The 22189-nt window shown below is 38.0% G+C and overlaps 3 protein-coding genes across 4 annotated transcripts in view; 2 read left to right on the top strand and 1 right to left on the bottom strand.

The window, feature by feature from the left end:
* Positions 1 to 412: 412 nt before the first annotated feature.
* Positions 413 to 9155, bottom strand: idh3b (isocitrate dehydrogenase (NAD(+)) 3 non-catalytic subunit beta). 2 transcript variants are annotated; one of them, XM_067504011.1, is made up of 11 exons: positions 8997 to 9154; positions 7516 to 7689; positions 7114 to 7234; positions 6928 to 6988; positions 6716 to 6848; positions 6259 to 6392; positions 6005 to 6107; positions 5722 to 5868; positions 5403 to 5497; positions 3798 to 3858; positions 413 to 912 (listed from the first exon to the last, which is right to left on the bottom strand). In XM_067504011.1, the coding sequence occupies exons 1-11, from the start codon at positions 9039 to 9041 to the stop codon at positions 835 to 837; spliced, it is 1152 nt and encodes a 383-aa protein (XP_067360112.1). In that variant the 5' UTR covers positions 9042 to 9154; the 3' UTR covers positions 413 to 834. The 2 variants fall into 2 exon arrangements, with proteins under 2 accessions (XP_067360112.1, XP_067360111.1); XM_067504010.1 differs by lacking the exon at positions 413 to 912 and adding an exon at positions 1302 to 3265 and having other exon boundaries at positions 8997 to 9155.
* A 1570-nt stretch (positions 9156 to 10725) lies between these two features.
* wdr1 (WD repeat domain 1) lies at positions 10726 to 20164 on the top strand. The gene is made up of 15 exons (XM_067504585.1): positions 10726 to 10884; positions 12386 to 12507; positions 13721 to 13811; positions 13908 to 14055; positions 14301 to 14481; positions 15428 to 15505; positions 15698 to 15778; positions 16115 to 16348; positions 17182 to 17271; positions 17713 to 17867; positions 17976 to 18063; positions 18193 to 18303; positions 18407 to 18580; positions 18702 to 18846; positions 19331 to 20164. The coding sequence occupies exons 1-15, from the start codon at positions 10728 to 10730 to the stop codon at positions 19435 to 19437; spliced, it is 1962 nt and encodes a 653-aa protein (XP_067360686.1). The 5' UTR covers positions 10726 to 10727; the 3' UTR covers positions 19438 to 20164.
* Positions 20165 to 20319: 155 nt separating this feature from the next.
* slc2a9l2 (solute carrier family 2 member 9, like 2) overlaps positions 20320 to 22189 on the top strand; it is a 75417-nt gene continuing 73547 nt past the window's right edge. The window contains exon 1 of the mRNA XM_067504588.1: positions 20320 to 22187. The gene's annotated coding sequence lies outside the window, so the exon portion shown is untranslated. The remainder of the gene's footprint in view (positions 22188 to 22189) is intronic.

The following is a 22189-nucleotide window of genomic DNA, read 5'->3' as shown; positions in this document are numbered from 1 at the left end:
GTTTAGCTTCTGAACAGCTGATATCAGCTTCTGATATTTTACTGATATTGTATTTTACTATGATTTAGACTATTAGTTGGACAAAATAAAAAAATTGAATATATAAACTTTTCAGACATTGTATAAATCCAAAATTAATCAATAAATCAATCAATAGTGAAAGCAACTGTTAGTTGCAGTCAGGCTTTTGTGGGTTTTTTCACTTTGTGGTTGTAGATATCTTAAACAGCCTGCACAAAGCAGCAGTCCATCATCTGTCTCATATTCCTGCTTTCTTCAGACCCCCTGACTTGCATGTCTAAACACAAGCATATTCAGTGCTTTGATTTGAGTTCCTCATGCTGTGATGGGGTCAGTGCAGCCTGAGCCACCAGGATCCATAAATACTGCATTAACAAGGACTTTGCACACACAAGATGACACATCACATTTATTATTTATTTCAGCAGCAATAGAGCTAGAATGCAGAAGTTTATAAATAATATTTAAATATACATATATCAGGTTGATGTCCAGCTATAAAGCTCTTAAGCAGAACTAAACAGACCTTGCAAGAGAAGGGAATGTGAATGCTCAGTGTTTACCACTGTAACAGCTTCGGAATATTCTTTGTGCTGTTTACTACAAATTTACTGGAAATGATAGACCAAAGCTTGTGGAGATTATAGCTGCATTTCATCTGCAGTTTGCAAATTGCTTACATTGGAAAATACATGTAAGCCGTTGCCAGAATATAATAAGGTCTATGTGTGCAATCAGTCATCAGTTTAGCAGGAGGAAAATTTAAAAACTGTGTGCGCGTTTCAGCAGCTGACAGAAGTGCAAATACAATCCTTACACCGCCAGGTTGGCAATGACAGCCCGAGTGAACTCCTCGCTTGTTGCATAGCCCCCTAGGTCACCAGTGCGCACCTGTTACAAACATAAGGACAGTGTCACTATATGCACAGCTGCAGCAACATATGTCCACATACAGTATTCATGGCCAGTGTATTAGAAAGCCTTTTAACACTATCCACACAGGATGTGCCAGTCAGTAAAGTGTTGTTTTATTTGCCAAAGTTAGGTTCTTTATTTTTTGTAAATATAAATTTTTTTCTTTTCAGCCCAAAGTTCAAATTGAAATATCGCAATTAACTAATGCACAACTCAAACAAAATGCAATGTTAATTTAAAGAAAAACACATGAAAGAATACAGTGCTGTAAAACATACATCTAGTTGTATTTTATTATTTAGTATTAAACCTCAATGGCATCATTCAAGTCCAAAGCTAAGTATTAAGAGATGACAGAATGTTGCTAATTTAATACCACATCACAGTAGTGATCAGCTTTAATATGCAATTAAGAACTTTCCATATAAGATTTGTGGTCCAAAAGGAAACAAAATATGATTAACATGAAAAGACAAAAAGATATGACAGTGTTTACAGGGAATGGTGACAAATATTCTCCACAAGAAGCTTCAAAACTTGGATTGTGCCAAACGTCAAAACAGCAGTAAAGTTATATTATTTATTATTTGTGGTTAACAACTGACTACATGTAACGCCACTTAAACTGCATCACAGTAAAATAAAAAAGCATGACAGCTAACATAATGACAAGGAAACTGTTTAATTTCTTGGGAGATCAGTGGCACAAATAGTTATGTGGGAACAAGTAACACCATATTGAGGCAAAACCCCCTTTATGAGACTTTGAAAATTACGTTTACAAATGGATCAGCCACAACGTTAATACTGCTCCATGGTTGTAAAATAAATTTTTTTAATGAAAAAAAAAGTATGAATAAATGTTGATATATCGTTGTACACCTGTCAGCACATAAATTGTTTAGTCACCTTAAACCCCCCTTTTTAATTAATTACTGTACATGTTTTATCATAATTACCATAAACAGTATTGTTTCCAATACAATGTTTTCTCAGTTGAGTATTTTTGAAATTTTGTACTTAAAGTTCTTATGACTTTTGCATGAAAAAGATCACTTAGTGGAATCACTTAGGCCAATTCCTGCACTTCTAACATCTCTGCACACACTGTATCACACGTTGCTGTGTATGGGGTTGTGTAGCTGAGACTGCTCAGAAAGGCCATTCTGACCCTTGTCCTTAATGACATTGTTGAGACCAAAATAATGACTTTAACCAAGTCATTTGTTGTCACAAGACAAGGAGCTGGAAAAAAATAGATACTCAGTATACCAATTCATAACTCGTGCAGATGCTGTGCACTAAACTTAGAGATTACTATTAATCAAAAAATAATTTTAGCCAGTAGAAAAAACAAATGATCATCCATATAGATTTTAATTAATGTTTTGGCTTTCTTATTTTTTCTTTTGACAAACTTGTTAAAATTTCTTCTAATACAGATGTGGAAAAACTTTGTAAGACACCCACACAAAAAGAAACTCCAAGTGCCTCTAAAATATCTTGAAACCAACAAAAGTTATAAGAAAAAAGTTAAAGAAATTAAAATTCGATTTTGGTTTAGATTTTTTTTTTTCATTCTACAGAATATTTTAAGTATTCTGTAGTAGTAAGTAAGTAGTAAGGAAAATGGATGTATTAATATCAGAGCTAGAAACATTAATTTTTCATCATGATTTTTTTTTTTGCCTTTGCTACACAGTAACTCACATGATCAATTTCAGCCTTAATTCCTATTAAAAGGCATGATGTAACAGTACTAGCATAATAATTTTCAGTAGCTTTCAGTTGCAGATTGTACAGTTCTGAGTAATGATAAATCAAAAGAGGACAGTGGGGTTGATTTAGTCTATATGGCCAACATTTGGACTTAAAACAAGCCACAAAACAAATGAGAAATTGGTGTGGAAAACATTATCTTTATTAGATAATATTAGAATATTTTAAGTATGAACTGAAAAACTACGAGGGCATAAGGGTGTCAAGGGACAGAAGTTTCCAGAGAAGGCCTCAGGAGCTGCTCATTTTTAGTGAAGTACAACACAAGGCACAGTTGATTTAACTGAACATAATGTGTTAGGAGAATTACCACATTAAGGTGCAATTCGTGGTGTTTGTCAGAACTGTTTCACAACTGTTTGGCAGTGACAGTGGAGATGGTTCTTAACATGCGTGAAGTTCATGTTAAGAACAAAGTCCAGGTTTAAAGAAATGCCAGTGAGGAGTGGGATGAAACATCTCAGTAAACAGGTCGGTGACGCAGGTTTTCCACAACAGCATGCACAAAGTCGCCAGTGGTAGAATAACCGCCAAGGTCTCGTGTCCGTACCTGGGACACGTGCACGCACACGCACACACACAGAGGATAATGGGGTACAAGGAATAGTGGGATTTGAAGGAGAGGGAAGAGGGAGAGGAAGGGCATTTCAGCCAACTTGCAGGTTCAACATCTGCTTAAACATTTACATTGTGTCAATTTACAAAATTGCAAGACAACAGAACTCCATCTGAACAAACAACTTTTGCCACTTCTTTAAAAGGCTGTTGAGGGAACAAAAAAACCCAAAGACAATGAAAAAAGTAGTCAGCGAATTGACCATGCAGTGATACACCAGTATGACGGGTAAAGGTTTAATCACTTCATGACTGAAGAGTTTGTGTCAGTATCAGGGTACAAGAGTGGAAGTTATTTTCGGTATTCTCATTATGAACAATGAGCCGATTCAATATCTGCTCAAAGAATCGTAACATTCGTTTGATCGCAACATTGTTATAGTTCATGCAACACATCTTCACATGCACAAGCTTAATTTAACAGCGTTCATTAGTCAAACATGGGAAACAAATTCACACACACTCACCTTGCCCTGTTTGATGACCCTCTTGACAGCATCGGACACCATTTGAGAGTGGTATTCTAGGCTGCAACACAATATGGTGACAATTAAGATCTGACCAGGACTGTTTCTCTTATGTTATGTATGTATGAATTATATTTCTCCATTGACACACATAAGTGTTGACGCGGACCTATGCAGAGAAGGAAATTATGTGTAACCGTAGCCTGCAGAAGCCCCGATGTGGACACCTTCCATACCTCAATGCATTGTTTGTAGATGTGGGTTGAACAAGCTGATTGGATGATGTTGGGAGTTGGGGTTGAGTGCTTGAGTGTCCCACTTGAGTGTTTTGAGATGTGTATTTCAACTTATGAATTTTTGTTTAAAAAAAATAAAAAGGAGAGACTGGGTTTGACAGCATACTATACTTTACATGGCACACGAAGTATTTGATAAATGAAAAGTGACTCCTGTTATCTCAAAATATTCATAGGTTTATTTAATAACTACAAAGGACGGGGCATTGTAGTTCTCTAGGTCTATCAAATGCATCACATCTTCATATGAGCAATGAAAAGCCTCAGTTACTTCATTGAAAATTTGTGCTCTCTACTTCTCTGAAAGTTTAATAGACCACACCTCAGCAGATCATCCTGCCAAAGAACCATTCCTGCAGGGGCCTGGAAAAAGTTAACCAAGTCCTATTTATTTTATCTGTGAAATTCATGTTTATCTTTGCAGAGGTGGAGTTTTGTGAGTTGCTTTACATTTAATTTCCATTTCTGCATTGTTTTCTTCATTTGAAGCAAATGGAAGTTTTGTTGAATGAATTCTGGACACCTACATCTACTTTGCAAGTATAAAGAAACGGGTGCAAACGCAGAAGTATAATTCTACACACACACACACTGTGATAAAACAAATGTCCGAGTGAGACAGAGCCTTTAGTCAAAGATCAACAGCTTTCGGCTTGTCCCTTCATGGTTGCCACAACAGAACATGTTCCACATGTTGATTTGGAATGTGTTTTTACACCGGATCCAAGGTTGCTCTTGCTGGCTGGGTGGGGCAACACCTGGTGGGCAGGGATTCGAACCTGCTGCCTTCTGCATCCCAACCTAATTATCTACCACTGAGACACCAGGCCCCTTTCTGTAAGCCCTCTAGTACTGAGTCTGTATTACGCATCTGAGACTATGCGTGCAGCATGTTGCTCTGTCCCAGACGGATTTAAAGCAACCAAATGGGAACGTTAATGACGCTTATTAAATGTTTGTTTTTGTTTTTTTAAATGCACGGCTCCAATGTGCTGTAAACAAAACACTTATTCCCACAATTTTCTTATCATACCACACATATCATGTTGTGCTTCCTGTGTGCGCTGACCCCACATTGAAACCAAGTGGAGTTTCTCTCACTTCTGACTCCCGTTATGTCTTATATGTATTAAATGTAACCCCAGACAATGTCTGGGACTGATTTCTCCAGACATTGTCCGGAGTTCAATTGTGAAACAGGCAGAACGATTTCTGATTTCTAAAACTAAAGGTGTGGTAGACCAGGACAGAGGGTACAGGGGGATGGGGTAAAATATGGCTAACTTGTTATTACAAGAACCTGACTCACTTGAGGTGCCTGAGCATGTTAGCAGCACTAAGCAGCATGGCTGTGGGGTTGGCAATGTTCCTTCCTACAGCTTGTGCAAAGGGGTGGCGTGCCCCCTACAAGAGAAAAAGTAGAGGGTGTGAACAATGATATGAGAATTGCAGTACCAGAAACAGTGTGCAAAGAACACCATAATGCTACATCATGTATAATTTATTCAGTGGTGCTGTCTCTTATCTATTCATTATGAAGCATAGATAACAACAGACTGATCGGATAACAAAACTCTGAAAACCATTTAATGCATTTACAAAACAATAAAACTTCATTGGAAACTTACTGTCTCAAACACAGCATACTCTGCACTGTAGCTCTCCCCAGGAACAACTCCTGCTCCACCAACCAGCCCTGCTGCCAGGTTATCAATAATGTTACCATACAGGTTTGGCATCACCAGCACATCAAACTGGTATGGGTTCTGGACCAGCTGTAGCAGAGTAACACAGATAATGAGAAGTTCAAATATGAAATGTACAATACAATTAAAATGTAGTGCTTCATACAATACATAAATGAGCATCAAAATTCTATATGATTATTACTGTGAAACTGTAATGATGTACCTGCATGCAACAGTTATCAATAATTATGTTCTCATATTTGATTTTGGGGTAGAGTTGTGCCACCTCCGCACAGCTCTGCAAAAACAGGCCATCACCTAATTTCCTGTAGTAAGAAGAGAGGAATAGACAAGTATTGCTACAGCTGCAATGCAAATGATGAGCCAAATATACATATTTTTTTAAATTTTAAAGTGATTTCGAAATATTTTTAAGAAAAAAAAAAGTCCCTTTATTTTCTTTGCCCTTTTCCTTACATGATGTTGGCTTTGTGAACAGCAGTAACTTTGCTTCGGCCCTTCTTGGTGGCATAATCAAAGGCGAACTTGGCGATGCGCCGTGACTTTACTCTTGTGATGATCTTCAAACATTCAATTACACCTGACACGCTCTAAGAAACAAAAAAACAACACATACATTTTAATATGGCCACTTTTACAGGAGACCTGATTAATCCAGACCCCAATAATACAACTTATTATACCCTCCTCTATAGCACATGTCCAACTCATGTCTGTCGCTTTAATGTTTTAATGGATGAAATTGTACACTTAGCCTACAGACACACCTTTAAAGTGTGTCTGTAGATTTGAACTCCATTAGGGGGCCAGTAAAAACCAGTGACCAGGTGTTAATGGAGGCAGTTCCAACAATAATTTATAAAAATCTGAAACCTAGTAGAGAAGAGAAAAGAGGAGAATAAGTTTTGTTTACCTCGTGCTCCAGGGAGCTGTACTCGCCCTCCGTCTGTTCTCGGATAATGACCAGGTCCAGGTTGTTGTGGCGTGTGCTGTAGCCTGGCAGGCTGTTCACATGAACCACATTAGCAAACAGGTCCAGTTTACGCCTAGAAAATAGGCAAGGAAAGGTTAGATATAAAATCAAAATACACGCATGCAAACACACAACTGATGGTCTTGTTTTACCTCAGTCTCATCTCATATGAAGCCAGTTCCCCTTTGAACTCCATGGGTGTGTGAATCTTTCCTGGATAACAAAACATACCACGAATATCCAGTACACGTTAGATTCAAGTCACACTGTACTTTCAGCCAAGGTACTTTACTGCAGCCTTTAAAATAACTCAGATCACATTTGTATTACACATCTACCTTTAATAGCCACTTTGTTGTTCTTCATAGACATCAAGACTTGCTCCAGTTTCTCCTCACTGGCTGTGTTTTGAACCTCACTCAGGTGGAACTCCTCAAATTCTACTGGGACATCTCCTGCCTGGAGATGAAGAAGTAGTCCAGATCAGCAAAGAACCCACAAAAAAAGTCCAAATCAGATATAAATGTATGTAAATTTAAATAAATGTAAAATGTATATGTCTTGCTCACATGCTACATTTTACTTTCAGAATATTTTAAAGCTTTTACTTAGGTTAGAATATTGCTGCTGTAGAGGCTCACTGAATAGCAAACAAATTACATTTACTAGAGACAGCTATCTGCTTTAACATATTTTTACCTTTAAGGTGATTATGCCTGTGCTGTCAATTCAAAATATACCTTAAACACTTCCTTGACGGCAGTCATCAGTTCTGGCCCGACTCCATCACCCGGCAGCATGGTGACCTTAAAGTTAGAATCTGCACGTGTTGGCGAGGCTTCTGGGCCACAGAGGCCAGTGGATAAACTCAGTGGTCGAAATGCCAGCTGCTGCCACCGGGGGCTGCTCAAGCCCTGAGGTTGAAACAAAAGACACAGACACAACTGTGGTAGAGCTGGCAAACCAGGATTAATGTGTGTACCATCTGAGCGTTTGCCATAACATAGTACTCAGTGGCCTGGTAGCTTAGTGCGTGAAGGATTGGACTGAGTTTGGAAGTTTCCAAAAACACGTCTCCACATCACAGCTCCAGGTGTGTCCTTAAGCAAGAAACTCAGGGATAGCTTCCAAGACACCCCCTGTGGTTGCTCCCTGCTCTCCCCTAGGTTCATTTTATTGTAGAAAGTGCTTAATGGTGACAATAAAATAAAATAAAATCTTATTCTGTTCTATCCCATCCTACTCCTCTTTCAGCAGTTTAGCTTGGGACCACTTAAAACAAAAACTTGCTTAATTGTGACCCCATCTCACAGTACAATTTATATAAACAATGCCTTTGAGACGTGAGCAATTTCGTGAGCATTTCTTCCTACATGTATTGTAATTTAGAGGCCTGAAAAACTAAATCCATTTAGCGTTTCACAAGAACTAGATAAAACAGACATGAAGGTAATTCCAAGCAGAGCTGAACCGATTCGATAATTAAATAAGTGGAAAATTAAGCCGCTATTTTAGTTATCACTTGCTGCTTTAGTCCTTTCTCAAAATAGCTAACATTTAATATTTACTTGTACCAACATCTCCAGGAAAAGGATTTTCGGATTTCCTCAGTCTAATGGGATAGTAAATTACTTTAAGTCAGACAAAGTAAGACAATGCAGGAGATTACATTTAAAACATTGCAGAGAACATTTATAGCAGTTTTATAATAGTAAGGGATATTTTTAAGATTTATTAGTAAGGAGGTCAACTACATTACCGAGACAGAAACATAATACTGTTCTTTTTTTACCTGAACTGACTAAGCTTTACAAGACAGCTGGATAGGACTGATAAGATTTGTGCCGTTGTTCTAGGGAGAGGGAGGCTAATTGTAGTTGTCGGAGTTACCAGGTTGAACCTAGCTACTTTAGCAACCATAAAAATAAAAATGTTTGCCCATGAGGTTCACTTGTTTGACGAGTAAGGTCATCTCCTTACAACCAGAATTTAGCCGAGATTTGATTTCTCGCAGATAAGCTAATAAAAGCGAACTTTCGTTGCTTATTTTATACGCATAAATTAGATATTATCGTTTGCTAGCAATGTGACATAGATGACACTAGAATGGTCTTTGAGTCTGTAAACTGCTAGAATAACTAAACAAATTTACAGCTAGCGCTGTTTCCTTCCTAGCAGCGTATTAGCAAAATTCGCTGCCCAAAATCCTCTGCATTCTCACCTTGACCATAGTTGCCAAGCTTCCTCTCAAGGAGGCCGCCATCATCACAGGCACGCTACAACTGGACTGTTTCTTCTTCTGTGGTGCAGCAGCTGTATAGCTACACAGCTACAGTGCCTTGCTAGTTCTTCTATTTCTTCTTCTCCTGACTTGGTTTTCTTTGTTTGTTTGTTTGTTTGCAGTTGGCGTTGCTACCACCATTTTTTACTCCGTATCTTGTTCTAACGTGAAAATTTTCTCGTTTGACGAGAAATAATCCTAGCAAAAATTTAAATTTAAACTAGAAGCAAAAGTGTAAATGGGGATCTTTCTCAAGATGATGTTTAAGCAAAAAAATAATAAACATGCTTCCTTCCACTCATCCCATTACTAGGACAGTAAATGGTTTGTACTTATATGGCGTTTTTCTACTTTATTGGTACTCAACGCGCTTTGCACTGCCTCTCATACACCCATTCACACTCACAATCACGCACCAACATGTTGTACACTAAAAGTTTGCAACTTATGATATTATACTATATTTAGAATTATGTGCAACATTATATTCTCTTTTGTAGTGTTCCGCCCTGTGACATGGGTTCATCCTAAATAGACCAGGGGGGATTCCCAAGTCTATTCCAGGCAAGTGATGATATCTACTGGTGCACAATCTGAACTCAGAGTTTAAAATCCAAAGTCATCTTTGTTAAATTGTCCTTCTTTACCTAGTTGGGCATTTATTTAGGCCAATGATGACACCATAATTTTCTCTGTGGCCAAAGCGAAGCTGCTAATTATTATGTAAACTTTGCCACTTGTAAGGTCTCTCAGGCAGTCCTTCTCTGTCCACAAATCCCTCTTCCTTAGTTTGTTTCTCTCATTTGATATAATTACACTTAGGCTACAGAACTAATAATGTGGTTCTGATATGTATACAGATCCGTCCGTCTCTCAGCTTTCAAAACTGATCCCATATCACAACCAGGAAAAAAATCTTGACGCAGTGTCAGCTTACAGTCGATTACAAAAAACACAGTTTGAGTGTCTAAAATATGGGCTACCACTGTTTAATGCAGTTCACAGATTGATAAATAATGCATAGACCAATGTGGAACATGTAGTAAACGCCCCCCGCCCCCCTTACTTAAATTTGTAGGTTGTTTTTTGTTTCACAAACTTTACCTGGCTTCCATGTTGCATCCCTATTTGCTTAGATATTAAAATAAAGATTTTTTTTTATGATAAAATATCTCTATGGTCAACTTGTGAACAGAAATGAAATCTATAAAGTGGCAGTTAGCCTTTGTGTATTATTTTTTACTTTTTGTATTGTTACCTGGATTGTAAATATGGGAAATAGAGCAAAGAGATATCTTGTATTTAGGAGCATTGTTAGGGCTAAAGATAAAGATTTACTGTTTATTATACTGGTAATTTTTAGTTGAGTCATCAAATGAAATGTGATTTAAACATCAATTGGCACAGATAAATCTTAAACAGCCAGATATATTTTTTAGGGAACTTAAAATGAAATAAAATGAATGAGTTAATTAACTTAAAATTAATCTATAAAACATATTAGCTCTTTGACATGAATGTCCTTAAAGCAGCTTAAGATATTTTTTTCAATTTTATATGTGGAAGCGTGTGGAAGCCTTGAAGACAGTGGTCAGGGGATAAATAATTTCAAATTCAGCAGTGCATGGCTAGTGGCTGACAGCAGCAGCGTAGTAGCTGAGTTTACCATATATGGGCAAAGCCAAGCTGAGCGAGAGCTGCACCCGCTTCCGTGTTTGTGTGATCGGGGAGTGCATAGCAGGGGGAGCTTCACTGTCTCCACTGTTTCATTCATTTGGAACTGTAGCGTTGAGCAAGAGACCAGCAGAGATCATGTCGTATGAACTGAGTAAGTCTATATTTATAATGGCAACAACACGGCTGAAAATGCAGCAGAATTCATTTTTGGGTGACGTTATTCCGTAGCTCGAGCTAGAGCCAAGCAGCCTGCAGCTAGCTAGCCTCGCCCATCAGCAGATTTTGACATCTCATTTCGAACATGGAAGACAATCCCGATGTGTGTAATGATTCAGGAAGATTTCGCACGAATTTCTGTCCGATAAATGCAGTTTGTTGTACATGTGCTCTTGCCTAAGATTGAGCCCGTCAAAGGCTGTTTATGAGCATTAGCGTTAGCCAGTTGAGCTACAGTCAGTCAGGAAATAGTTGTGCTCACATCGCTTTGTTATGACATGTCCAGATAGTGGCTGGCTGACAGTTTGAAACCACTGCTGGGGAAGTAGCTCACGGAAACCCAGTCTAAGGCTGCTAATCGAGCGCAAAATAAAGAGGAATTGACTGTAATTTTAATTTTGAGCTGATGGAGACACAAAATAAAACTGTATTTAAAAAAAACAAAAACATTTTTTATTGATTTTAGTGTCAGTGCAGAATCCTATTTACCCCATCAGCATCACCACTGTAGCTTGTACAAGTTTGTAAAAAAATAGAAATGTGTGGGTAAATTAACATTTATTTAAATATAAGATTCAATAATTGCAACATTTGTGCCCATTTTACATTTTTCTGTAATATCACAATAAAAAAAGTAATTAAATTACTTAAGTATCTATAAATGGTGACACCATTACTCATCATTTATGAGCACCTTTTATAAAAAGTGCAGAGCAAAAATAACGGCATATTTATAGCCTTCTGTTTGCACTTGTTTACTGTATAAAAGCAGTGTATATGCTTAAAGGGGCGACTGTAGCACAGGAAGGTAGAGCGGTTGTCCACCAATTTCACAGTTGTTGGTTCAATCCCCGGCCCCTCTGGTCACATGTCGAAGTGTCCTTGAGCAAGACACTGAACCCCAACTTAGTTGCTCCCGGTGAGTGTTGGCCAGCTCCCCCATCGGTTTATAATTGTGTGTGTGATTGTGAGGACGAATGGGGGAATGAGAAGCAGTGTAAAGCGCTTTGAGTGCTAATAGGTATAAAAGCGCTATATAAGTGCAGAACATTTACCATTTTAAAGTTCATTTCAAATAACGATAATATTCAGTTGCTCGAGATTCAATGGGCAGAACCTCTGTCTGCGCTATTACGTTAGGAGAAAAATTAAAAGTCTTGTAGGTGATGTTATGACAGCTTTGTCTGAACACTATTTAGACTAATATGGACGGACTGGGATTGTGTCTAAATGTCTGAAATGGTCAGCAGTGTACCATAAACTGCGTTAAGGGACTAATAAAGTACTAAGTGATGCTGAGTAACTCTTCATACTGTTTAATTGCTTCTGAAACTGCTGGAACCTATGGAATAGTTCAGTTAAGTAGTTTAACATTTCTTAAATTTAATGCCTTATGTTATCTCTCTGTCATGTTTTTGTCATATCTTCTTTTTCAGAACAAGTATTTGCAAGTCTCCCACAGATGGAGAGAGGAGTTGCAAAAGTGATTGGTGGTGATCCTAAAGGCAACAACTTCCTCTATACCAATGGGAAATGTGTCGTCATCAGAAACATTGAAGTAATTATACATTTTTACCAAACCTTATTAACGAGTACTAAGTAGGTTATTTTTATTCAACATTCTTGTTAGTTCAAGTAATACAACTTTTAAATTGAGAGTACTGTGTGCGTTCCAAATTCCGAGTGGCATTGTGCTAATTTTGTAGTGTAGTGTAGATTTGATATCAGCAGACGTGTTAGACTAATCTAAACAGATGCCATGTGTGACAATTGAACATAATAATGTGTGAAACAACAGCATTTTCACTACCGGACGCTAGCTAATTTTAAGCTGGCAGGGTATTGCAAAATGGAACCCAGCTTCTTTTGCTCTTCTAACCACACCTAAAAGGGTGAGGTCAGATTGTATTGAACAATCTGTTAAAAAAATAAATAAAATAAAGAAATTTCAGCTGGCATTACTTCAAGTTAGTTTTTAAATGCACTTGATGTTTTCAGTGTACATTTTGAGGAAGTCTTAACATTAATATTATTTTATTACTGTCAAATCAGTGGTTTAGAAATGTGTTAAAATGGCCAGTTGGTAAATGATTACCTTTTTCTCCAAGGGTGCCTCTTTGCAGTGATTTAAAATGGTATCAAGTTGTGTAAATTTACATCAATATAGAAAGAACTGTGTGGAAGATAAACACATAAATGCACATTTATATCACATAGTTTTCAATTAAAATTGTTTTTTATTTTTATTTTTTGACTTTTTAACTTTTTAACTGGCACAAGCAATAGAATAAATGCAGTGGTATACAGGAGCTGTTTGGTCTCAAGCCAAACAAGCTATGTTCAACTTACTGAAGACCAGACTAAAGGCAGACAGACCTCAAAACAAGGAAGAGCTAGGGAAGCATTAAAAGGGAAGATGGAAAGAGTCTATTGGTTTGAGACTTCAGGCAGTCAATGACTCTAAAAGATTCGCTCAAATCCTTGACTTCATGTGTATTTGTCTTATCTTTGAGCCCCTAAACTTTTGGCATTGTCTCCCACACAGTTCCTCTATACTGATGTTAAAGTACTCAAAGCTGAGACCTTGTAGTTTATTGTAGCATCCATTATTTAATTGTACACCGACTATGCTCAAGCACAAAGCCTGAAGATATAAAATATGTGTAACTGTTCAATAACTAACTCAAACTGTCCAAAAACTAACACTTTGCACTCTGAATGCCTTTTCAGACACAGACTTGCTGAGGTCTTATATTTCCTATGCTTTTCAGAACCCAGCTATAGCAGACATTTACACTGAACATGCCCATCCAGTCACTGTTGCTAAGTATGCCCCCAGTGGATTCTACATCGCATCTGGAGGTAAATAATACACATATGATCACGTTTAAAACTGTGCATTTACTTTCCACATTAATGTTAATATCACAATTGAAAAATTGTATTTGAAACATTTAGATGCATCAGGAAAGATCCGTATCTGGGACACCACCCAGAAGGAGCATCTGCTCAAATACGAGTACACCCCTATTTCAGGGAAGGTCAAGGACATTGCTTGGACAGAGGACAGTAAGAGGATTGCTGTCGTTGGGGATGGACGTGAAAAGTAGGCATCAGCGTTATCTATATATCTATCTATGAATGACCTATTTATATATGTCTCTATCGATCGATCAAACTATCTAAAAAAAATAGTGGAAGACTCACACACATTGTATAAATAAATATTTTTGTGCTACGTATGAAGAAATATTGTTCTTAAACTATGTTTTCTATTCGAGCTTGGGAGACTTGTATTCCTTTTTCAAACCTTAAGACAAAACTGAACAAACTGTTGTTCTCTTCCTCTAGGTTTGGGGCAGTGTTCCTGTGGGATTCTGGCTCCTCTGTGGGAGAACTTTCCGGTCACTCTAAATTAATCAACAGTGTGGACATTAGACAGAAACGCCCTTACCGTATGGCAACTGCCAGTGATGACACCTGTGGTTCCTTCTTCGAGGGCCCTCCCTTCAAGTTCAAGTTTACATTACGCGTGAGTTCTTTTATTTACATTTGCTTTGCTTAGTGTTTTTTTTTTTTTTTTTTTTTTTTTTTTTTTTTTTTTACCAGCTTTTTGAAAATGGGTATTTGTGTTTAAGCAAAATAGTTAGAGCCAAGTTGATTTTGCCGGACCTGTTTTGGAAAAAGAAGTTGCAAGGTCTGCTGTGAAGTGCAGGAGTAAAACTTGACAATTAACCTTTTGTGTTCTCTGTTATCTCAGCTTGCAATCTTATTATTTTAAAAATTGCCTACAGCAAAGGCAGACGTTGAAGTATATTAAGGATTTTTTCTGTCACTTTGAATTGACTATTTATAATTATCTAGAGTCTGTCACACGTAGTTGGTTGTTGACAGTGTAGCTTTGTTAGCCTGTCCCCATATTGCATAACTCACTTCCCCCAGAAATTCTTGGAGAATGTGTGAGAACCATTTCTACAGTACGTCTTCTGGCTAGAAACACAAAGTTTCATACGTAAAGTTTGTCACCATTTATAAAGATACTTGTTTTTAAGAATTCAGTCTGCTGCTGTTCAAATCTAATTTCCCTGCTGTGTTGGGACTGCAGCAGTGTTCTTAATAGGTAGTGTAAGCGTTGGCTATGGCAGATCCTGATTGGTCCAGTGTTCTTATTTAGGTTTTTGTGTAATTTGACCCATCAGCTATCATGATCTAAAATTATACGGAACAGTAAATTCCTGCTTGTCATGAGAATGACAGAAAATGATAAATGCATTTGTTTTTTATCTTCTCTTGCGAGTTTGTCTTATGTCTTATTGAAAACTATGTTAAAAAGATGAAAGGTTAAGGTAGTCTGACAGATACAATACTAAAGTGAACTATATAATACTATGGACAAATATTATTATTATTATTATTATTATTATTATTATTAATACTACTATTGTTCTTCCTCTTTGTGTCCAATGTGATTGGTAAAGGACCACAGCCAGTTTGTCAACTGTGTCCGTTTCTCTCCAGATGGAAGTAGGTTTGCCACAGCTGGTGCTGATGGTCAGGTGAGTATTAGATTACTAGATGTGGCAGTTTGATCATATGCAAATATGAAGGTAAAGCTAAAAAAATTTCTTAATTTCTGTAACATGTAATATAATAATACAAATATAATCTTATGGAAGTTTATATTGAAAACTGTTTCACCAACTGTGTGTTTGCAAAAAGTTTCTTCTTCATGAGTATACTTTTCACAGATTTTCATTTATGATGGAACAAATGGTGAGAGTGTTTGCTCGCTGGGTGGAGAGAAAGCCCACAAAGGAGGAATCTATGCTGTAAGTTTTATTCTTTAATTACTGATTACAGTGTTTAACCTATTTGTTTTTCTTTTGTTCAGTAACGAGGTTCATTGTCTGGGTTTTGCTTTTTAGGAGAGCTAGATTTATTTAGAGTTGGCATGCAGAGTGTGTGGGCACAGCTTCTTTCTATATTCAAATTAAGATTGATGTTCTCCTAAACTGGCCTGTCTGTCTTCGAATTACTGTTTTCCACATAACCGTGATGCCTTTGTTGTTTAGTGAACATATATTAGACACTTTATTGGCATCCACACACACAGTTGACATTACACAGTGTTACATTTTACAAATCATATGCTTCCAATTCTCCAGGTCAGTTGGAGCCCTGACAGCTCCAAACTAATCTCTGCTTCAGGAGACAAGACCGTGAAGCTCTGGGATGTTGGTGCAGGTACAGCTGTCACCACTTTCAACTTGGGCACTGAAGTGACAGACCAGCAGCTGGGCTGCCTGTGGCAAAAAGACCACCTCCTCAGCATCTCATTGTCCGGTTACATCAACTACCTGGACAAGAACAACCCTGACCGCCCAATACGCACAATCAAGGTCAGATTCTCAAATTTGATCAGGATGCTGGTTGTTTTAATTGTATCTGCATCTATGAAATTTAAATCTACATCTACAGATTCAGACAGGGGCTTGTAAGTTCCCCGGTTCGAATCTCCAGCCAACTTCAGCCTTTCTTTGTTGAGTTTGCATGTTTTCCTCTTGTTAGCGTGTGTTTCCTCACATGGTCCAAAGACATGGGCGACTGTGGCACAGGAAGGTAGAGCGGTTGTCCACCAATCTCACAGTTGTTGGTTCAATCCCTGGCTCCTCCGGTCACATGTCGAAGTGTCCTTGAGCAAGACACTGAACCCCAACTTAGTTGCTCCCGGTGAGTGTTGGCCAGCTGCATAGCAGCTCCCCCATCGGTGTATGAGTGAGTGTGATTGTGAGTGTGAATGGGTGAATAAGAAGCAGTGTAAAGCGCTTTGAGTGCCAATAGGTAGAAAAGCGCTATATAAGTGCAGACCATTTACATGCATACTAAGCTAAATGGACTCAAAATTGTTTGTGTGAATGTGACTGGTTGTCTGTGTATGTTTCTCTGTGTTGTCCCTGAGATAGACTGGTGACCTGTCCGGGGTGTACCCCACCTGTTGTCATAGGTTAGGATAGCTCGGATATGCTCAAGACTCCCTATGAAACTGAACAGGATAACCAGTTAAAGCAAAGGATGGATGGATTAAATACTTACTAGCTTTAAATAGTAATAGCCAGTTTACAATGAAGCTGAAATGTTATGGAGTGCTACTTAGCATATGCTTGGAAAGCAGTAACACAGGACTGAACATTATGTGCTGTCAAATTTCACAAGTGAAATGTTCATCTTACAGGGTCACAGCAAATCCATTCAGTGTCTGACGGTTCACAAAAGTGATGGGCGGCCATATATCTACTCGGGGAGTCATGATGGACATATCAATATCCTTTTTCTCCCAATAATGGTGTAAATGCCACTTGCTTGCCAGTAAGTAAAATATCTGATGTATGCATTCCTATAGGATTGCAATCCTATAGGAATTACTGATTAAACCAAAATGGAGTGGTTAGCAGGAGTGAAGGCAGAATGAAAGTGCTCACAGAGCTGGGTTGCCTTATCATTGGTAGCTAAACACAAGTAACATTACTTTTTTATTGTTTTATTCAAATTGTCCTAGCAATCTCATTCTAATTTGAGCAAGCTTCTTCTTTGCAGGGGTTTTGTAAACATGACTAATTTAACAGTATTGGGCAACTCTTAAAGCTGTAGAATGATTAAATCAAGATTAAAAAAAGGTTACTTTTACTCACTGTTAGTGATCTGAGAATTTAACACTAAGTTTCTATCTCTATAATCAATTTTGCCCTTGACATTTGCTTCACATTACTGGGATGCAAAAACTGGGGAGAATGACTGCTTCTCAGGAAAAGGCCACACCAACCAGGTGAGCAAAATGCAGATTTGTGAGGCCGACGAACTGGTCACATGCAGCATGGATGATACGCTGCGTTACACAAACATCAGCAAGAAGCAGTACAGGTGGGTGATTACATGTGACTAAACTAAATAATTGTCTTTCACAATTTCCACTTCTAAACGTTGCCAAATACTGAATTACCATAAATAATGCAATTTACTTGTTTTCAGTGCCTCTGATGTGGTGAAGATGGACTTCCAGCCTAAAAGTGTGTCAGTAGCAACAGGAGGCCTGACACTGGCTGTGTGCATTGGGCAGGTGTGTGTGTGTGTGTTTAGTTTTCACAAAGACATTTACTATTAAACATTTTAATTGGGTAGATGATGTAAAGTTAACATTTCTGACTTGTTTTTTCTGGATTATGTTCCTCCTCTCTTGCTTTCTTAGATTGTTTTGCTAAAAGATAAGAAAAAAGTCTTCACATTGGACAACCTTGCCTATGAAGCAGAGGTTGGAGTTCTCCACCCCAGTGGCACCACTGCTGCAGTAGGAGGAGCAGTAAGTATCTTGATGTGTATTGATCCAACACAGCTCACTGTTTACTATGCTCTGGTGGAATTACAGTTGAGTTTTGTGTCTTTTTTTTTTTTTTCCTCCTCAGGATGGGAAAATCTATCTGTACTCCATTCAGAGCAACACTCTGAAGGCTGCGGGTCAAATACTTGAGGCCAAAGGGTCTATCACAGACATGGCCTACTCTAATGATGGAGCCTATCTGGCTGTCATTGATGACAAGAAAGTTGCCACAGTGTATTCTGTGGCAGACGGCTACTTGGTAAACATTTGTTTGTCCTGTTCGTTCACTTTTGGAATTATTCACGATTCTGTACCCTGAGGTTTTATGTAAAATGGAGTCACTGTCTCTCATAATTATTTTTTTACTCTTTCCCTTCAAGGTAAAAAATGAGTTTTATGGACACCATGCCAAACCAGTGACTTTGGCCTGGTCCCCTGATAATGAGCACTTTGCAACTGGTGGGATGGACATGATGGTGTATGTGTGGACGGTTAGTGATGCAGACCGGAGGATCAAACTCCCAGGTAGGCCATACAAAGGGCACATGAACATTTAGTCATGCTAGGCTTGCAGTCAAGTAGCCATGGATGTTGTTTGATGTTGCTTTCATAGCTAAGATAGACGAACAACTGATGTGTTAACAGTGCAGTCAAACAAACTCATTGCTTTTATGAGTGTCAGTCAAATAAAAAAAGCACAGCTGTAATCTTTTCTTTAAAAGCTACACACAGCAAACTGTCTTGCACACAACAGCAGATCAAGTAAAGCTGGTTACCTTATTCAGGAGTCGGTGTCTCTTCTTCAAACTGTTCAGTTGCTCGGCTGCTCCTTTGTTCCATTACTATTTACAATATTTAAAGACCCTCCTGTGTGTCAAGGTCATTTAAATTCGGTGTGGATATGGTGCACTTTAAAAAAAAAAAAAAAAAAAAAGCAAAACATGTTAAGTATTACAACTCTGTTAGGACATCTCTGTAAAAGGGTTGTTTCATGCTTTGATTTCTGCAGACGCTCACCGGTTGCACCATGTTAGTGGCCTATCCTGGATAGATGAGCACACCCTTGTTACCACCGCCCATGATGCCAGCATTAAGCAGTGGACTATTAAATACTGAGATGCAAGCGGACAAACACCCACATCTCCAGGGAAAAGGACTACTGTAGAATTAATTTTTCCACTTTTTTTTTTAAAATCTAAATGATGTTCTATGCTCTCTGTAAATGGTTATGGCTGGGGAAAAAGCTCCCATAAAAGTGATTGAATAAAATGTCTCTGATGTGAATAACCTCAACTTACACTGAGACTAAATGTTGAAATATCCAATGTAACAATTAGTGCTTTGACATCTCTTTGAGCGTTATGGACCCAGAAAACTATTTGTAAGCTCAACATTCCATAGGTAATAGCCTTCACCCTGTTTAAACCCCAATCTGTGTCTGTAGTTGTGCTCAATGCACCTTAATGTAACATAAATTAAAAGCAAGGTGTTCTTCTAAATAAGCAAAATTGTGCTGAAAAGAAATGAAACTCTCTTGAAACAAAAAGCAACTCGTTCTAGATTCAGTTGCCTCTCACTCATTTAGGTTTGAAGGGGGTGGGGGTTTTGCTTTTTGCTTTCTTTTACCTTTTGTGATTTTTAACTTTTCCTTTTGGCCTGGGGAGCAATATTGGGAACTGAAAGTTCATATACAATCATGATGCTGTTTGTTCAGTTTAAAGTCCTATGTTATGTTTTTGTTTGGGTCCACTATGCTTGTTGCACTTTTTTCCCATGTCTTTATGCAGCCATTTCCAAAGTGGAAGTGATTCATAAATAATAAACACTTTTTATGCATAAATAATTTTTTTCCTTTTCATGAAGAGTTTTTTTTTTTTTTTTTTTCTGCTTGTTTATCCAGATTGTCTAGTGGGAGTTTTAGTCAGTGTCATGATATTCAGGAACACAGAACTGTGGGTGTTAACAAGTAGGGTTCCCTCTAGTGTAACGACTGTGAAGTGCAAATGAAAAGATCTGATTCAGAGTATTCCTTCCAAGATTTGTGATTAACCAAGTCATTTCAGACTAGGCTTGAGATTTAGTGAGAAACCAATAAGGGGTAACACAAAATTATAGATTTTTTTTGGTGGAGTGGTTTGCACTGCTTCCTCATAGCTAGAAGCTTGAGGTTGGAATCCTTGGCCAACTCTGTGTGGAGTTTGCATGTTCTCCCTGTGCTTGCATGGGGCTTCCTCACACATTCATAAGACTTGCATGTTAGGTGAATTGGTGACTCTAAATTGCCTGTAGATATGATTGTTTTGATGCTGACTTAAACAGGTGACTGTTCAGGCTGTACCCCGCCTGACAGCTGGGATTGTGTGCAGACCCCCTCCCCTGCGACCCTCGACACGTGAGCCTATGTTGCCTTTTAAAAGGACTGAATTGAATAAATGATCAAGCTGATCAAGCTTTTTAAACCTTTGGGCTAAACTCTAAGCACTACTCCTATCAAAGGCATCGCTCAGCAACCAGCTACCTCTCACTTCAGTGACACATGGCTTCATGGGGCGTCTCATCTGCAGGACCCAGGACACTGTTCAGAATTGAGGGAAAAGATGACTTCAGCCAAAAAAAAAAAAAAAAATAAAAGACCTGTTCAAGTACACACCAGAAGCTACTGCACTGTGAAGTTAAACAGATTCATCAGAATTATTTCAGTAAAAATATTTTGCTTTCTCACTACAGTTTAATGAGCAGCTACGTGTCTCTCCCTTTCGTTTGTGAGTACAGTACTTAGCATGTGTGCAGCTGGGCTGGGACTGAGTCCTAACAGTAACTGGATACAAAATCTTGGTTCTTTAAACTGACTTCAGAATCAACCTAGAAGTGCACAAAGGACAAAAGGAGTGAAGTCCAGTGCTTTGCCATTCATACTGCTCCTGGGAAGATGTCAGAGGATCAAATAACTAAAAAAGTAGTTGGAGCGGTTATGTTTCATTTATAATGTTAATGCACAGTTTGCAACTAGAGAGAGTAAAAAATGGATACACGTCAACAGTAATAAAAAGTTAAAGAAATTTGATTTTTTTTAGGGATGAATAAAAGCTTAGAGTTCTCAAAGTGGAGCAGAACATAAATATTCATACAGCTTAATGAGCATATATTTGATGTTAGGTCTGATGTGGCCACATTATTTTTACCATATTGGTAAAAACACATAGATCATTAAAAACTAGAAAATAACAGCCTGTTGTTCGATGTTACACTGATTTGTAATATAACTTTGCATCAAGTAAAGCATCGAAATTCACGTAATATGAAACAAAACTAATTACACAATTTCAAATATCAGTTTAAATAAAGCTTATGTTACTTTACTTCATACAATTGGTAGCAGCACTCTACATTGTGGCTCCAACAACCTTTGGTTTATGTCCAACTTAAATAAATTAAGTTAGGCTGGTAGTTCTCATGTGATAGTATCTGTTTAATTAGGAGCCTGCCGTTGCTTTGGTTGTAGAATCTGCTTGAATCTGAAAATTCTGCTTTTGGATGGTGAGAATCTTGACTTTGTTTGGTAAGTTTTATTTGCCTAATAATCTTTCTTTCTTTCTGGCAGAGTGAAATTTATAAAATGTACCTTCTCCCAAGGACTAAAAGAGTTGCAGCAGTACAGATGTTTCTCTGCGGCAGCTGAAAGTGACACAGTCAATGTTTAACACAGCTGTTGACATCAGTTTGAAGGACCATGGACCACAGCAGCAAAAACATGACCTCGAGATAAAACACTTGGAAATGAGCTAGAACTTTGAAATGTTGGCAGGATCAACATTGGAGCTTCAACCGCGAACTTATTTTTTAGCACAAAAGGCACGTGGCACAAGGT

The sequence above is a fragment of the Channa argus genome, chromosome 5 (genome assembly GCF_033026475.1).
Source record: "Channa argus isolate prfri chromosome 5, Channa argus male v1.0, whole genome shotgun sequence".
NCBI lineage: Eukaryota > Metazoa > Chordata > Actinopteri > Anabantiformes > Channidae > Channa > Channa argus.
Note: the sequence above shows the minus strand (reverse complement) of the source record. Positions and strands in the feature narration are given on the sequence as shown.